Genomic DNA, 17432 nt, shown 5'->3' on the forward strand with positions numbered 1-17432 from the left:
GTCAGGGAACCAATCCATTTTATAGGCATTGGCCTGAATAAACATGCTACTCTCATCCAGAATAAGGAGTGTTGTATTCGCCTTTGAATCGGGTATTTTTGGATTGCAAATGAAAGTTTTGGTCTCGAATGGAAACCATCAGACATGGTTCAGGCAGCCCTGAATTATGTAGATAGCAGGCCTGCAAACCATTGTTTTTCTTCTTCAAAATATGCTTGCTGAGGGCCTTTCATTTCAAATTGAGGCTAAGATGTTAGAAACCCAATCAAAGCTGGCAAAGCACTTCACTTCCTGTTTCATATACTGCATGTGTAGTGCAAAGAGCAAGTGTGGGGCAAAGAAGATGCTTTGAATCTGCATAATTCTGGTCAGAGAAATCAAAGAATATTTATCCCCTCACGTATACATTAATTTTATTGTGAGATTATTAAATAAATCATAAGCGTAACTGGTGTAAAGCATGCATTGATATTAGAATAAAGTGGAAATCTCTCGTTCAGTCATTAGCAGTGGAGTTGTTGGTGTTACATTGCCATGGTCTCAGGTTAATTAAAGGAAGCACGCAGAGTTTATGGACAAAGCAAAACATAGTGTACAATGTTGGGGGCTGAACTCTTTCAATCAGAGGAAGTGTGCTCTTTGCACATCCTTGTACTATCTCAGTTCCGTCAACTGTTTAGAAGCATGAACAAAAATCTTTAATGAAAGACATCTACAGTAAATGCACATTAACTCTTTGACAGCAGTTTCTCAGGGACCCCACACTAAATAAGAATAGGAATCTTTTTGTCATGCCCACTGCTAGACTAAATTTATTGTTGCTGGTCAATAGTATGGAAGGCAAGTGAATGATATATATTTTTAAACATCCAGGGCTCTGGGCCACAGTCAGGGATCAGTTCCATACTGTGGGGCCACCCCTGCATTTATTAATTTACCAGAAGCGCGTCCTTTCCATAGCTTTGGTCTTGGGAAAATTTTCTGCTTTTAAATGCTTGGCTCGTTTAATTATATTAAGTTCAAGAGGAGAAAAAAAATATATTACTCGATATTTATAATTTATAATTATTCATTATAATGACTACTAATAGACCATGTTTCACATGGTTGTGGGCAATATATGGTTCTACGACATATATCACTCCCAGTTAGCATTGTACATGTGTTGGGGGCTATCAGAGATATTTTATATGAAGTGTGTTTATTAAGAGTATTATACCCATAAGGGACACACGTGTGCCATGGGATTCAGCCCTGTGTTTAATCTTTGAGCTGAGATTACACAGTGCCCTTCTCTTGGGGTTTTTTGACAGCCAAAACAGTTGTATTGCAGTTGGCCTCAGTTTGGTGAGAAAGGCCACTCCCACACCAACCCACCTACCTTGTGTGTATGATAAGATAGTTCTTTCAATTGCACATCTATCTGTAGTGGCTTTGTTTGGTAATGGAGAAAGTGGTCTCAAAACAATCAGCTCAACAGCCTCAATCCCCCTCCCCACCTCCGCCCACCTCAAACCTCTCAGCCCCTGCAAAAAGAAAAAAAATTCTCTGTGGTTAGTACACAAGGGACTAATCCTTTTTTCTGTTTCACAAGTCGTATGCATTTGCATATGTTTCTCATGTGAATACATTCACTGCCCTGAAAACAAGTGATTTACAAGAAACAGCCACAGAAATGCTAGTTTCTGCACTGCTAGGTCAGGTTGGATCTGTTCTGAACCAGGTTTGTGTAAAATAAAAATATGAATTGTTTAAAAAGTGAGTTTATATTAATTTAATACCACAACCGTGTAGTAATGTGCCATATTGCAATTTGAATTTGAAATTCAGCAACAAATAAAAACTTCATAGCTATCAGGAGTAGAGCGATTAATAAATATGAAAGTTTTTTATATAAGGTTAATTACCCCTTTTTTATGGTGTTAAAATAATATTTTAGTCCAACTTGGGTGCCATCAAACCAACCAATCTACAACAGGACAGAATGCTCTGGACAGAGCCAGCCTCTAGTATATTTATGTTATATTTTGGCTTTACCCGTCATATTGCTGGCAAAAACAGCAAGACAGAGAGGAAAGCCTTGGGCAGCATCACATAATATTGATCATGTTCCTTGGGAATTTCAGTGAAACTTTCTGAGTAATATGATCTGGAACTCTGAAACTCTGAGTCACCCAGCAGGTTTCTGGGTAATGACATCACAATTCAAAATAAAACAAAACAAAAAAATCTGTGCTGGCCACAAGATGTCCACACTTGATACCATTTGAACCATGCCCTCTACTGACTGCCCTGCACAACAACAGACATGATTAGCCCACCAAGTTAAGGACAAAGGTTCCCAGCCAAGGGAACTTTTTGGATGGAACTTATTGGATCGACATGTCATCACCTGAAGCAGACATTTACATCATTTACACTCTTGAGCTCCAATAGATGCATGTGCTCAACCCAGAAAAAATAGTGACATTTTATATCAAGCTTGTGCACATACCGACACAAATGTGTCAATGGGTATATTCCTGACTGAAAAAGCACCGTGGAAACAAAGGGCCCCCAGTCTTTCCCCTGGGCCCGGGCCTGCTGTTAGGATACCCGGATGGCTGCGTACTCTGTCAACTCCTCCATGGGGATGTAGGTGTGGCTTGGGACTTTGCGCCCCACCTGGTGGTTAAGGGCTGCGTATACAACGGTATTCTCGCCCTCTTCCCTGTCATTGTCATAGACACCACTGCTGCCCACTGCGGCCGGCCTGGCTGCACCACTGCTGCTGCTGGGGGGCGGAGCCTCTCTGGCTGGAGAGCGTTTCGTGCGGGATGATCTCTTGGTGGGGACAGGGGCCGGAGCAGGGGTGGGGGCAGGCGCACCGCTGGACCGAACACTGGGGGGGCGCTGGGCGCGTGGGGAACGGATGCTCCTGGGACGCTCAGGAAGGCTAGGGTACGGCGAGGCCTGGAGAGACGGCTGAGGTGGCTCATTCTGTAACGAGAGCGGAAGCTGGATTGAGTCATTCTACAGTCAGCCGTCAATGACAAAACACACTGCAGCACAGGGAGGAACTGTACCTTTTTCAGTGGCGCTGAAGACTGCAAATTCCTCTGTACCTGACCCTGTGTCTGTATTGCTGCAGTGGGCCGTTTTGATCCTGATTAAAAAGAGCATGATATTTGTATAATTATGGAGTAAAGTAGGCGTGAATGTGGCTTTATTATGTGACAGACCTTCTGCACAGACATCTGATGACATCAGTCATCTGTATCCAAGGGACCACTCACCTTTAGACTTCAGCATGCAAGAGGTCACAACCACAATGACCACGAGCACCACAACACCAGCCAAGATGTAAATATAAAGGATCCAGTCCGGTGGGGGGGGGCCATTTTGTTCATGACCATTTTGAGGGGTAGCTGTCAGCAAAACAATTTAGTTTAGTTAGTGTAAAGCTTTGAACTCTGTTCGCTCTACCTGCATGCACTATGGACTCCATGCATTTTAGGGCTTTGTCCGTAGGCTATGCTGCCATTAAATTAAGGAGCTTGTGTGGCTAAGTCCTGGTTTTAACCCATTCTATCCCTGAAGGACTACACTTCATGTGCAGCTGATGTAGGCAGGACGCAGGCACCTGATATACCAAAATGAGCCACTCTTTTTTGATAAGGCATTGCTTCAAACTCTTCTTCCCTGACCAGGACTAATGGGCAATTGTGAGCCGATTACACAGTTCTTTAAAGACTTATAGGACTATGGTTTCATACCCAAAGGTGAGTGTAGTTGATTATGAATCTTAATAATGCACTTGCCTTCACCAATTTGTTTACAATGGCTCAAACTTTTACACCGTGCTTGTACACCGAAGAGCTATGCCATGTGCGTTCTCTGGTCTGTGACATTAGAAAACTGAAATGGCCCTCTTGCCTTGTGCACGCTGTGCTCTAAACTGCAACACTGAGAAAAGACAGAGCCTGTTTTCTGGTTTTATGAGCCCTTCTGTTCTCTCCTTTGAAATTCGTTCAGCTGTTTATGACAGTTTATGAGGTGTAAAACTAAGTTTTGTTCAGACACATTTTGTGGCATCTTATGAAGGCCAGATCAGCAAAATGTCAAGCCTTTAACAATAAAGCCAGTTTATATTTTCTTATGAGAGAGTGTTGGACCTTTCTTTTTCCCTGGAGGAAAATACTTATCAGCATAAAAATAATTCCGTTTAACTTATCTCTGATTTTATGTTTCAGCTCCTTACTTGTTCTGGTTTCATTAGTCTGAGAGTTCCCAGTGTCCTTTGCAGCTGAAAAAATTATCAAGGCAGTAAATGACACAAGTGATTCTCAGCCAAAAGTACTGATGCTCTCATGGCAAACATGCTTCCTTTATCATTGACATGGTTGCATTAGGAGGTTGCAGGATAAATTAGCATATGTTAACTATTCACTTCAGAAGGAATATCTTGCATGCTTACCAATGACAGTGACATTAATTGAATGACTGACTGAGGATATGTCTCCAAATATTTTACATCGATAAAAACCAGCATCATTGATGGATATATTTACGAATTTCAAAAAATAAAAGTGTTCTTCATCTTTGCTTTCTCCCCAATGGGTTTTCAAATGTGCTGTTTCAGTTACACTTATGCAGTGAGAATCATTTCCAAGTTTGCACCATGTAACATTCGGTTTCATCCCACAACGCTCCACTGTACAGTTGATTGTCAGTGGATCCATTATAGAAGCCGTCACTGTATGTCTCTTCACTCTGAAACCTATGGAACACCCATTTTCCTCCCCTAAAATCAAAGAAGACAAGACAAGTACACTTAGAATGCCACCTCTGCTGAAACATAAGCCCAAAATGTCATAATAAAATTGTAAAAATATAAGGTTAATGAGGGAAGGGATCCTGAACAGAAGTGTAAAATGAATTATTCCTGGATATCCAGTGAGCTGGGTTTTTTATGAAAGAGCTGGAATCTGACTGCCCCCCCCCCCATCCCCACAGGTTGGAAAGCCCAGTGATATTTATCCAGCGCTCATTGCTGCAACCTGTGCTGCTTATTTGGGAGAGTGCAGACAAACACATGCTCTCCCCTGGAGCATGTGATGTCAGACGCCACCTTGTAGCACACCGCAGTTTGCAAGTCAGGCTCACACAGACTGAACACTGAACACACATTCAAACACGGAAAATCTCTGCATTGCTGTTGCAATGCATTAGCCAAAACACATAGCAGATTTAATGCAGGTAAATATATTGATTCGCTCATTAATTTAGAAATTAAATTACAGAACTGCTTACTCTCCCTAGGGATGTAAAATGAAGAACTATAGATATGAAACACGTCACACATACATCAGTATTTTCAATTTTCAGTACCAGTCAAAAGGTCAATCTAAGTGTCAGGTGAGCTACTGAAACTAAAACTTTATGGTTTGTTCTTTATTTTGCTTCAGTGCATTTGTATAAAATGGAAGAAGCTTTGAAAAGAACCACTTCTGTAGTGTATTAAATTCTGGACTTTATAATGCAAAAATACATAATGCTAAGCTAGTATTAGGATTCTCCAGCTCCACCCTGAGCACCCACTGTAGCCTCTTTTTACAAGCTGTTAATTGCTTTTAATTAGGCACTTTTAATGCAAATTGAAGGATTTAGCCTCGCAAGGCCACATTATACCAGAAATAACTATAAATACCAGGAACAAAAAATGATTCACATTCACATCCCCGGATCAGCTAGTGCTTTACTCTTCTGTTGTATGCAATATGACAAAGAATTCCTTCATTTTTAATGATTAAATTAAGAGACTGGTGAAATCAGTGGGATCCTAATGGCTTCCTATCTTTTTTCTCTTCATCACTCAACAAACAAACAGTTGACATGGTAATTATTTTAGCACATTGTTTTTGGGAGTGTGCAACATACAAAACCAAAACATTTGAACCACAATTTGAAGAACTGAAATGTCTGAAGTGGAAACCCTTGCTTTCAAATCAAATGTCACACCAATAGTTGGAATGTGCAGGGAGACAATTAAAACCACTTTATTTTCTTCTTTGTGTTTTTCATCTTCAACATATTAACATTTGGTGCCTCACTGGATGTTGTCGTGTCTAAGGCCTGAAAACCTGGATAATCACAGCCATGTTCTAAGTCGAGATCATGTATATACACAAACTGATTTCCATGATTTACCTGCTCAATCAGCATCCACTCTGTATTACAGTGAATGGCTGGCTAATTGAGATATAAGTGGATAGCAGGCAACTGGGGTGGTGCAAGCAGTTATTTTAGAATTCACAGGCTAACTTCAGTGGAAGAAATTGTCACAGCAGTGGTTTAGGGGTTCTGTGCTAGACACCACTGAGTGGTACTGGATAAACTGGCCATCTCCGGGAACATCATGGCAGTATGCTGGGTGTGCAGACTCTGTCTGATAATCAACATCCAATCCAAAGAATGGCTGGGAAGTCATTGCACCTCTCAGCCTTGACTCTACGCCCTACAGACCCCCCCTCAGGACAGACTAATGGTAAGTGAATGGTATAGACTGGACACGGTACTTGCTGTGCTGAGTATGTGCTGAGCACGCCCTATCTGGTCAAAATTCCAACAACAGTCATGTCGCTGCAGTAATGTGCAGCCCTTTCACCCCCTGCAGTGCTAGAGATTAGAGGTGCCTACCATCTCCTGACAAAGCCTGAGCTAGCTTGTTTAACTCTTACTGTAGTCTACTGTCTCGGTCACAGGTAAAACACTATTACCAGAGATGACCTCTGGTGCTCCAATAGATGTGACTAAGATGAATAACTTTTGTCATGTCTCCATATCATTAAAAACATTTAAACAATGTCATATCATGTTAACTTAAATGTTAACATGATATGATCATTCTGACTGTCACAAATGTCTCAGGTGTTCACTGATACTTAACTTTACAACATTATCTGTGTATGTCTTGTTAAATTCATTGAATAAAGGTTACCATGTTGCTCTCATTTAACAAAACACGGAGCTGGTTAGTGACTGGGCGACTTATTGAACTCCAAAAACTAAAGTGAAAGAATGTGTATATTTTAAACCTGAAAGTGCCGAACAGTGCTGTAGCTTTCAGCTGTTTGGTGCTGCAATCCCGAACTTGGCGGATAGCAGACCTGCCATCCGAGTCAGGGTAGGCTTCAAAAGCAGAAAATTCAGCAACTCTCAGGATGAGCTGGCAGGCAGAAAATTTCCCTTACTTTCCTTGTATCTTTGCAAAGCCCCCCACCCCCCACCGTGCATGTAGGTACACATGTCAGGAAATTGAAATCGCACAACATTTAAAAAGATTTATCAACTTATAAATCTACAGGGAAGTACTACTTTGCATGTACAGAGAAGTTTATCTTATCTGTCATCAAGTGGAAAAACCAAGGGACGGATGTAAATGTTCAACCACATTTAGAATTCTGTACTTAGCTTAGGTCACCAGTAACCACATGTGGAAAAACTAAAAAGATTTTTAAAAGTACAGTATAGAGTGCGACATGACTCATTTTCTAACTTGAAAGAAATACCTATTAGGAATATTTACTCACTGGACTTAAGGTGTTGTCTTAACAGTTCCCACTTATCCATATGCTTATTCGCTGATATCAGGTGAGAGCAGGCATTGAACAGATTAATAGATCTAAATATCCTCTGGATAGGTTCATAGCAGAAAAAGGTTATTGAAACTATAGATTTCATTTTATTTCATACCGGTAGTGAACTTCTGTTTGCGGTTGTGTGGAACGATGCAGCACAATACTGGACTGAGGAAGCTTAAATTCTCATGAGACAGACATGATACATCACATCACAGCAAAAGTTTCAGCATTGGATCACCGAGGACAAAACACACTTTGAACATATTTCAGTGTACTTCTGTGTTTCAGTTTTTATTTAACTGTAAAAAAATCAGAATAAAAGCCCCCCGGTTATTACTGCAGTTCATGTTTTGTCACAACTTGTTAATGGCCTTATTTCTAGCAGATTACATTCAGATAGCACAGGGCAGAACGGCAGGAAACAAGATAAGTCAATATGACATTATGAGGGGATCTGTCATTATCTCCAGATTTAACTCCTATTTCCAAAGAACAAATTCTTCCTCTGCCACATCCACACGGCGAATTAGCCCAACAAAGGCTCCTGCTGTTTAACAATGACAAACAAAACTGGAACGGACTTGATTTAAGTCACGCTGTAGCCTATGGTCAAAAGTCAAACTTTTTTTTGTTAATTTACAGTTAAATATTAAATTTCCACAGATGGCATTTAACAGACAGACAACAAATGATAATTCACTTGAATAACTGCTGTGAAGAACCCTTGTCTACAATATAAAAGTTCTCAGCTGAGAAAAAATGTTAACATTACGTTATTATTTAGATGGTCACCAAAGCAACTGGTGATTATTCAGTCGGCTGAAGTCACACCCAAACACACGCAGGGGTTCAGTAGTGAACACGCACGCAATATTGTTCACTTCCACCAGATTTCAAAATGGCTGAGCCACAACGCTTGCTGAGCTATATGCCTTTGTAACAAGGTGCATGGACTTTCTCTCCAATCAATTACTTAAAGTGCACAACAAAAACTAGCAGATGCTGTGGCTCTCCTTGACTGAATTCTGAAATCCGTGGTACAGCCATTTCAGTGGTTCTTATCCTGTAGGAAACTACTGCAGTCACAATTTACTCAACACCAGTCATCTGACACAACGATCGTACACAGAAATGCAATCAAATAGCTAGTGTCCAAGAGTGCAGGCAAAACCTCTCTGGAAGAGAGAGCAGATATGTACTTTCAGGAGTACCTGTGTGGCATGCTAGTTTAATACATTAACACCTTTTCTTTTTGCTTGCATTCGCATTACACTGCTTTCAGCATAAGAACTTGAGACACTCCACATGGAAAATAATGAGGAGTCTTTATGGAGGCTTATGTTTATGGAGGTTCAGTGCTTGGTGACGCAAATGCTCTCACACAAACACAGGCCCTCATTTCCGCTACCCAGGAAGACCAAAGGACTTCCTCCACAAAATCTTTATCGTTTGAGTTGACGTCTGTAGATATTTTAAATCTTCAGGAAGGACATTACACAGTATGAAGTATTATGCTTATGATAGATTTGTATTATGTCTAGTCCCTCAAATTTGAGTTCCTTCAATACTTACATTTAACTTGGGATTACAGGTTTAATTCTATTCCACTCAGTGAGGTCCACAAGGCTTTGAAAGTTATTGTAAGAGACCCATGTCTCTTGAAAATATCACCTGACTATCACTCACTTACATTTTTAACATATCACTTTTAACTGATTATATATCCCTGTTGTATGGAAGTCAGTGTACATCCTAACACTTATGGGGATCCTTCTAACCTAAACAACAATCGTTTCATATCTATGCTTGTTAGTCTTCCTAAGATTTTGGGACTAAAGCTAAACAAACAGCTTAAGAGTTTTTAAATGAATTCTGCATTTTAAATCAGGTATTATTACATTCAAGTGCAGGCCATAGTACTATTTCTGTGGCTAGAAGTAAATTACATATGACAATATGCATGTGACAACAAGCATTGTGCTTCCTTATTTAGAGACCCTCCTAAGGCTGATCACCACATCCAGATAAAAAGATTACGGACTATCACCATTAGTGACATATCAGCATTAGAACTATTGTGATTGGCTGGTTTAAAAACATAACCCATGTTTGATAACAGAAACATGTATGATAATACACATGCCTTGGAAGCAAGTATGATAATATACATGCATTGGAAACACATCCAGCAAAAAGATTCTGATTTCAGTTCCAGTTTTTGCCCATTGGGAAAATAAGCCTTACTGCTGCTGAATAGGAGATACTAGTGTACATTGGCCAGAAATAATCGTTTAAGGAAAGATTAAAAAGTGTTCTATTGCCAGAACGGAAATAACATTGCATTTCACACGACACTCTTTTTTGTATTTACAACAGATATGGTACATGAACAGCAGGAGTAATATGTATTTAACTGTCACTCCAGAAAGGCACAGTAGTGAATTCAGTGTAATTCAAAGCAAATGTTCCTCCACCCTCAGTGTGGATGGATGCTAGTGTAGCGCCAGAGCCGGCCGTACCTTGAGCGTGGAGGCAGAACAGCATCAGAAGTAGTAGAGCCACGCTGGCCATATTGGGGTCAGATCTTGTCGTTGTGGCCTTGGGGCTTACCCTCCACCATCAGCGTGAATTCAGCGGGATGCAGGAGACTTAGGGGGAGTCTTACGGCAAGCACTGGCCAGGTATGTGCATGTCAGTCAGCGTCAGCCGAAGAGAAGCTACTCAATGTAGGTGCTGTGCTGTGCTGCTCTGGTAGATGTTTACACCCACTTTCTCTATCTACCCCTCTCTCTCTCTCTGTCTCCCTTCTCCTTCCTTGTTTCGTAGCAAGTGATGTTTCACATCCTCTGCACAGACTCCTCCTTTCATGTGTCATACATGCAGTTTTAAGTAACTTTCTATCCAAATTCAAAATCTTGTTTCATGCTATGATATGAGCTGACATGTTTCTCTTTCACATATGCAAACCTACTGGAAAAAGGAGCATAGGTATGGAATTAGGTGGTCTAGCATGACCAAGTTGATTGAACCAGTGTAACCATCATATTACCAGGTTGACTAAACCAGTCTATCAGCACAGCTATTTTCATTATCTGCTTGACTAAGCTGGTTTGCTGGACCAGCATTAAACCAGCAGTGCCCAGATTTGACCAGCAGAAGACCGTCATGAACCAGTACAGAGCGTACACTGTTCTAAGAGTCAAGTGACGAATATGTACATTTTGTGCCCATCTTCACAAACTGTTCATTTGGTGTAATGTTTCATAGGCTTAATGTCACTTTAGGATATTTTACATCAGTTAGGCCCTCAGGTTTCCCTATATACCAATCTTGAAATTAGTGACATTGGTTCATTTGATACTTTTCCTGAACTCCAGAGTCTTGTGGTTGTAGGGACACCTGCTGGCCAAACAATAGAATGAATGGGTCACAAGCCCACCCACCACAGAAGTGCCACCCACACATTTGGCGGGAAGTGACGCAAAGCTCATGTTTGCTGGTGTGTCTCTGTAGTTGGGTACAGAGGCTAAAGCTACCGTCGCTGGCTTAGCCAAGCCGAGGGAAAAATGGCCGAGTACTTGGCATCCATTTTCGGCACAGAGAAAGACAAGTAAGTATATTAACGAATTGCTTTTGACTGGGTTCATGCACTCAGTTAAAAGGATACTGGTGCATATTTGAATCTTCAATGCGCAACAAATGCGGTCAGAGGAAATGTATGGCCTATTTTATGAGACGCGCCTCGTTTCCAACCCTAACATGCATAGCTATCGTTGCTAATTCAGTATGCTAGCTAGTTACAATGAATGGGAACGTGGTTTAAGGGTTGCATTGCAACTCGTTGGCTAAGGAAAATATAGCATAGTTGGCGAATAAAATAGCATTAAAGGCCACCGTAAACTAACACGAATGTATTTTATTGTATTCTTATTCTAACTGAAAATGTTTTTGAGCTTTGCATTGTTGGTCAGCTAGACTAGCTAACGCTGCCCCGTTTGTAGTAGCTACTGAAAAACTGGCCCGAGTCTGGTATTGTTTTGAGAACGTTATAGTGCTATGTTCGCAAATGCGCGTTAGATAGATATGACTTTAACAATTTTTTGTCATTGTAATGTTGTAGAAATATCTTCGTATTCACGCAAAAATGGATCTTTCAGCGAATATAGCTGGTGTTGGGTTAGCGTAGCTGGCACGGCTTTGGGCCGGAGCAGTTTGTTTGTTACGCGCGTCGAGGAAGCACAAATGCTAGCTAACGTTAGCTACCTACCTAGCCAGCCAGACATGTTATACTAGTGCTTAGTTACGTTGCTGCTGTTTTCTTTATTTAGAGAGTCGTTTAAATAATAGTATATTGCAAACGGTACATATGAATGCTCGCTATCTTCAATTAATGTTGTAATCCAGTAAAGTTAGCTATTGCTTTTTGTCTGACGAACGTTTGCTCGTAACCTGTAAACCACTAGTAACATTACATTTGCTAGCCATGGTAGCCTGCTGGTGATAGTCTAGGTCGTTACCGCCTCGAGTTATGCTGTTTTTTCGTGTGACGTTTACTTGTTTTATTTATCTGACTTATCTGTATTTTACCTGGGGATAATCAGGTTAATATCGAAAACTTGTACAACAACACGAATGGAACAATTGAAATAATGGCATACAGGGATGCAACTGTTGTGTGAACAGGAATTAACAGCAGGGACTGAAAGCAGAAACATAAATTACTCCAATCATGAATGAGCTACATCCATTTACGCGTTTAACCTCGTTCCTGGGACCACCTTGTCGATGCGGTTTCATTCCAACCGCAATTGCAATCTCAGAATTTTAACATTTTTTAAAAATGAGGTCCTTTCATGTTTAGACGGATTATTCACGCTCTTAAACCACATTATTGTTAGAAATGGCTGTGCATACCATTAAGATAAAAGTCCCATGGTCATTATTCCTCTAAAATGACAATTTCTCAACTTTTTATTTAGTTTTTTATATAGATTTTAAAACATAACCTTTTATGAAGCCTGAAGTTAGTGTTTGTCAGACACCCTTTCTGTGCAATTGTTTGTGGTTGTCGTGAATTTGTCACTTAAATTGACAAGCTGTTAACCTGCTATTTAGATTAGTGGTCTACTTCAGCATTAATTGATGAACTGGGTAGCAGTAGTTACAATTTTTAAATAGTGTGTTGTCATGGCAATCATAATAGGTTAATTTTGACAAATGTTATTGTTTCATGTCATGAATTTTTTCCCCCCACAGAGTCAATTGCTCATTCTACTTTAAAATTGGTGCATGTCGCCATGGAGACCGGTGTTCCAGATTGCATAACAAGCCGACTTTCAGCCAGGTAAGATAATCCATAATGCCTAATTCAGGCAAAATTACAGTAAAGCCAGTCACTGGACTGTCTAATCTTTCAGCTGTTTGTATTTTCTCTATGGCACAGTCACATTAAGTTAACTTCAGTGGATATTTCACCAGGCCGTCATTACGTACATAAAGCATAATTGTATGTACACCAACACACATCCAACACCCGTAGTCTTGAGAGATTTGACTGATTATAGTCTATACGGTAGTGCATTCTGTGGTGAAATGTGTTCTCAGGTCCTCCTTTTCAAGCTTGTGGGTGGGATCATTGGTTTCTCCTAACCTTTTTCCTTCAGCTCTCAGCTGGGTGGGGATAAGGTCCTAGCAGTGTGAGAAAATAGTTAGATTGACTTGCCTCAGTTTGGCCTGCTTTTACTTTTTTTTTTTCTTTTTAAACGACCACAAGTGTAAACAGAATATACATTTTTAAGAAAGAACTGTTTTGTCTTTCAGACCATTGCCCTCTTGAACATTTACCGCAACCCTCAGAACACGGCCCAATCGGCCGATGGCCTCCGCAGTAAGTACTGGGCCCTGCAGGCATCATCATTCCGACGTCTCCTCTGTTCAGAAGAATTATCCACCCCATTCCAAAAGTTTCATTTTGTGCACCACTTCAGTGTCACCCTTTATACGACAGCTTTGTTGAATGCTCAATTCTGATTGGTCAATGAGCGGTCGTTCAATCTCTATTGATTTTACCCGTCCGCACTCTGCCTTGCCAAGTAGTCTGGTCAAAATGCGCTCGTTTGTGATCTCTAACTTAGATGTCACTTTGCTAGGTGCTGTCAGCGACGTGGAGATGCAGGAGCACTATGATGAGTTCTTTGAGGTGAGTGTTGCCTGATGCTGCCCTCAGGCACTTTGTGTGCGAGTGTACATGTGGTGTGTGCTGGTTTGTGTGTGTGTTCAGGAATCGAGTGTTTGTATTAATTCTGGCTGCCCAGTAACGTAATGGCACTTGGCTTGTGCGGGAGTTAAAGCGTCAGATTCTGAGGAGAGTAAGGTATTGGTGCTCCCAGTGCTGACCTCCTACTCCTAGTCCGGACAGGATCCTCCCAGTTCTGACCTGCTCCTCCTAGTCCTGACAGGATCCTCCCAGTTCTGACCTGCTACTCCTAGTCCTGACAGGATCCTCCCAGTTCTGACCTGCTACTCCTAGTCCTGACAGGATCCTCCCAGTTCTGACCTGCTACTCCTAGTCCTGACAGGATCGTCCCAGTTCTAACCTGCTCCTCTGCTACTGATTTCTGAATGAAAAAACTACTCATCTGTCACCCACTGTAGGAGGTCTTCACGGAGATGGAAGAGAAATATGGAGAGGTGGAAGAGATGAACGTGTGCGACAACCTGGGGGACCACTTGGTCGGGAACGTGTATGTAAAGGTGAGGGAATTGTGTGGAACAGGGCTGGCTCAACATGGGTTGAACGGGTTCTGCATTTCAAGCCAACTTCAGCCCTTAACCATTGACTTATTTCACTAACCCACACATTTGAACAGACATTTTGGTAAAACCTTGAGCTACAGCTGCATGCTGCACACATTCGTGGGGGAAGTCCTGCCATGTGGTTTTTGTGGTACACTGGGTTACGCTGAATCAACCCCAGGTAACCACCTGACAGGGTGCTGCGCTAACATTTTTGCCTAGGAGCATGTGCTCCTAAGGTGAAAAATTTAAGAGCACACTAATGCATCCCAATTAGTAGGTGTGTGCCAACTGGAAAAATAATTTAGGAGCACGTCAAATTTCAGAAGCTCATAAAATGGGAGAACTGTAGAGCCCTGGCTGTAGGCTAATAGCATCTGGAAAGGTATAAATTTCTTGAAGCTAATTGTTAACAATAAAAAAATAGACTACCCCTAAAAATAGAGCTTCCCAATGATTCTCCTGGCCACCCTGCCTCTTCTCCAGTTCCGCCGTGAGGAGGATGCAGAGAAGGCAGTCATGGACCTGAACAACCGCTGGTTCAACGGTCAGCCCATCCACGCTGAGCTGTCACCCGTCACCGACTTCAGGGAGGCCTGCTGCCGCCAGTATGAGATGGGGTCAGTATCCACAAATCGCTCAGTCTGTTTGAATTCACAGGCACTTACACTTAAATGTGATTTAGGCATTGGGTTTTTAATGCGAGTGTAAATTGGAGAGAGAGCTATGTACATTGCAGGTTTCTACATACCGGCAGTGCAGTGGTAATGACTTCCACTGCTCCAGTGGCATTCATTCAGTACAATGCCTTTCCAGCTGGATTGCAGGTGTAGGTCTTTGTTTAATGACCTAAATTTCATGATGTGAATTTTAGTGTGGTGTCTGACTGCATTACCCTTTCCCGCCACAGGGAGTGCACTCGAGGTGGTTTCTGTAATTTCATGCATCTGAAGCCCATCTCCCGCGAGCTCCGCAGGGAGCTGTATGGACGCCGGAGGAAAAGGTAAAGTTGCAGAGTGCTCCCCAGCACCTGTGCCAAAACCTGAGAGAATCTGGAGTGAGAGAGAAGGCCCAGTGAACCATCGAGTTTAATCTGAAGTGAGAGAGAAGGCCCAGTGGGCCATAGAGATTAATCTGGAGTGAGAGGGAAACCCAGTGGGCCATGGCTCTTAATCTGGAGTGAGAGAGAAGGCCCTGTGAACCAGAGTTTAATCTGGAGTTGTACCCAATATTACTGTTAGTGTACCCCGAGCCGCGGCTGTTAACCTAACAGTTAAGTGTTGCGCTCTGTAATGTAACACGAGCTGTTTTAATTTGCTCTTTGCAAGTACTTAATGGTGATTCATAAGAATTTTTACCAACCATTACAATTTCCTCCTTTTATTGACATTTAACATTTTAATACTGCGCCTGTGTGATCATTTAACAGAAAGCTGGAGCTTAGAGAAGTAATTGCATTCCCATTCAAAGCAATGGAGGGAAATGATTGGCAGGGTCAACCCAGTGGGCACAAGGGAAACGGCCCCTTTCAAAGAGGCCAGGCCCTGCTCTGTTAATTCATTTCCCAGTCTGGAGCATTGCTCCAGAAACCAGTCCTAGGTGCACAATGTGGCCTCTGCATTACTGCCCAATTACGAGATCCCCCACCCCCCTGTGGCTGTTCAGGGAACGGGGTTGTTCATGAACACAACCAAATTGGAGGAGTTCAGAGGGCTGTTTAAATATTAACCCTGCCATTGTGTGTGTATAACCAGATAAAGAGTTTAGCCCTCTTTAGCACTCTTCTCAGCCTTCTGAAAATACTGGCCGAACATAACCTTAGCTTATTTCCTGTGTGGCAAGATATCAGACTGCTGTCACCTACCTGCACTTGCATAAATGCTACATTTGAGAAATTTACTTCTGATTCATGAATTAATTTTTTAAATGGCACCACCTCTGTAGATCTGGGAAGTGGTGTTTAGTCCGTGTGGGTGTTAGAAGAAATGCTTGGGGCCAAATGCCACATGTATGAAGTCACAGGGCAACAAGGGATGGGGTTGTTTGGAAGGCTGTTTATGTTGATCATTTTGTGTTCATCTCGCCCCTCAGGCACCGCTCTCGCTCACGCTCGCGGGAACGACGTTCGCGCTCACGAGACCGAGGCAGAAAAGACCGCGAGAGGCGGAGATCGAGGGACCGCGAGCGATACGGGCGGTTCTGAGGACAGCGATGGGACGCAGCGCCACCTCCCTTCTCTCGCATATACTCTCCTCATACCATTTGAAATGTCCCCCCATCAGCTTTTCCTCTTTCTTTTTTGTCCTTTCTTTGCTGTTTAAAGGAAGTGTTTCTTAATAAAAGCCTCTGTAGTGGTTCTGTGGTGTCTGTGTTTCTTGTTTTAGGGTCACCTAGAGGACAGCTAGAAAAATTTGCCTATAAAACCAAGGTCATTGTCTAGGAGAGAAAAGCATTTATTACATTACATTACAGGCATTTGGCAGACGCTCTTATTCAGAGCGACGTACAACAAAGTGTATAACCATAACTAGGAACAAGTATGACAAAAACCCTAGAGAGAAGTACCGGTCCAAGTGCAGGGAACAACCATGTAGTTCAACTTGGACACTAAAGGTTAAACTGATTAACACTAACACAATGAGAACGGCAACAACGCAGTCTAAAAAAAAAATACAAGCAGTAGTTAAGACAGTTAATGCACGTAAGTCACCTATAAAACAGCTGCCTAGTTACAACCCTAAGCTTACAGTCATTTACAGGGGGGTAGGGAGGGATGGGGAGAGGTGCAGCCTGAAGAGGTGAGTCTTCAGTCGTCGCTTGAAATGGGTCAGTGTCTCACCTGTTCTGACCTCCATGGGGAGGTCATTCCACCATCGTGGGGCCAGAACAGACAGGAGACGTGTTCTGGAAGTGCAGGTGCGAAGAGGGGGAGGTGCCAGGCGTCCTGAGGTAGCAGAACGGAGGGATCTGGCTGGCATGTAGGGTTTGAATATCTTGTGGAGGTATGCTGGGGCT

General features: G+C 42.1%; 2 protein-coding genes across 3 annotated transcripts; one reads left to right on the forward strand and one right to left on the reverse strand.

The window, feature by feature from the left end:
* Positions 1-396: 396 nt before the first annotated feature.
* LOC135240767 (uncharacterized) lies at positions 397-10427 on the reverse strand. Of its 2 annotated transcripts, XM_064310685.1 has the most exons (6): positions 10142-10427; positions 4457-4783; positions 4241-4285; positions 3276-3407; positions 3066-3145; positions 397-2979 (listed from the first exon to the last, which is right to left on the reverse strand). In XM_064310685.1, exons 1-6 carry the CDS (start codon positions 10191-10193, stop codon positions 2587-2589), a joined length of 1029 nt encoding a protein of 342 aa, XP_064166755.1. In that variant the 5' UTR covers positions 10194-10427; the 3' UTR covers positions 397-2586. The 2 variants fall into 2 exon arrangements, with proteins under 2 accessions (XP_064166755.1, XP_064166756.1); XM_064310686.1 differs by lacking the exon at positions 4241-4285.
* Positions 10428-11071: 644 nt separating this feature from the next.
* LOC135240897 (splicing factor U2AF 35 kDa subunit-like) lies at positions 11072-16773 on the forward strand. The gene is made up of 8 exons (XM_064310930.1): positions 11072-11232; positions 12879-12966; positions 13443-13509; positions 13772-13821; positions 14277-14375; positions 14904-15037; positions 15328-15420; positions 16509-16773. Exons 1-8 carry the CDS (start codon positions 11189-11191, stop codon positions 16618-16620), a joined length of 687 nt encoding a protein of 228 aa, XP_064167000.1. The 5' UTR covers positions 11072-11188; the 3' UTR covers positions 16621-16773.
* The last annotated feature ends 659 nt before the right edge of the window (positions 16774-17432 follow it).

Source organism: Anguilla rostrata, chromosome 15 (assembly GCF_018555375.3).
Source record: "Anguilla rostrata isolate EN2019 chromosome 15, ASM1855537v3, whole genome shotgun sequence".
Lineage (NCBI taxonomy): Eukaryota > Metazoa > Chordata > Actinopteri > Anguilliformes > Anguillidae > Anguilla > Anguilla rostrata.

Bases quoted from the DNA above. Each gene is read 5' to 3' on its own strand.
- LOC135240767 (XM_064310685.1), bottom strand. From the start codon at position 10,193: ATGGCCAGCGTGGCTCTACTACTTCTGATGCTGTTCTGCCTCCACGCT. The intron at 4,286-4,456 runs GTAAGCATGCAA...TAATTTTTTCAG, and splicing joins AATTAATGTCACTGTCATTG to CTGCAAAGGACACTGGGAAC. The intron at 3,146-3,275 runs GTGAGTGGTCCC...CTTTTTAATCAG, and splicing joins TTGCATGCTGAAGTCTAAAG to GATCAAAACGGCCCACTGCA.
- LOC135240897 (XM_064310930.1), top strand. From the start codon at position 11,189: ATGGCCGAGTACTTGGCATCCATTTTCGGCACAGAGAAAGACAA. The intron at 13,822-14,276 runs GTGAGTGTTGCC...CACCCACTGTAG, and splicing joins ACTATGATGAGTTCTTTGAG to GAGGTCTTCACGGAGATGGA. The intron at 15,421-16,508 runs GTAAAGTTGCAG...CTCGCCCCTCAG, and splicing joins TATGGACGCCGGAGGAAAAG to GCACCGCTCTCGCTCACGCT.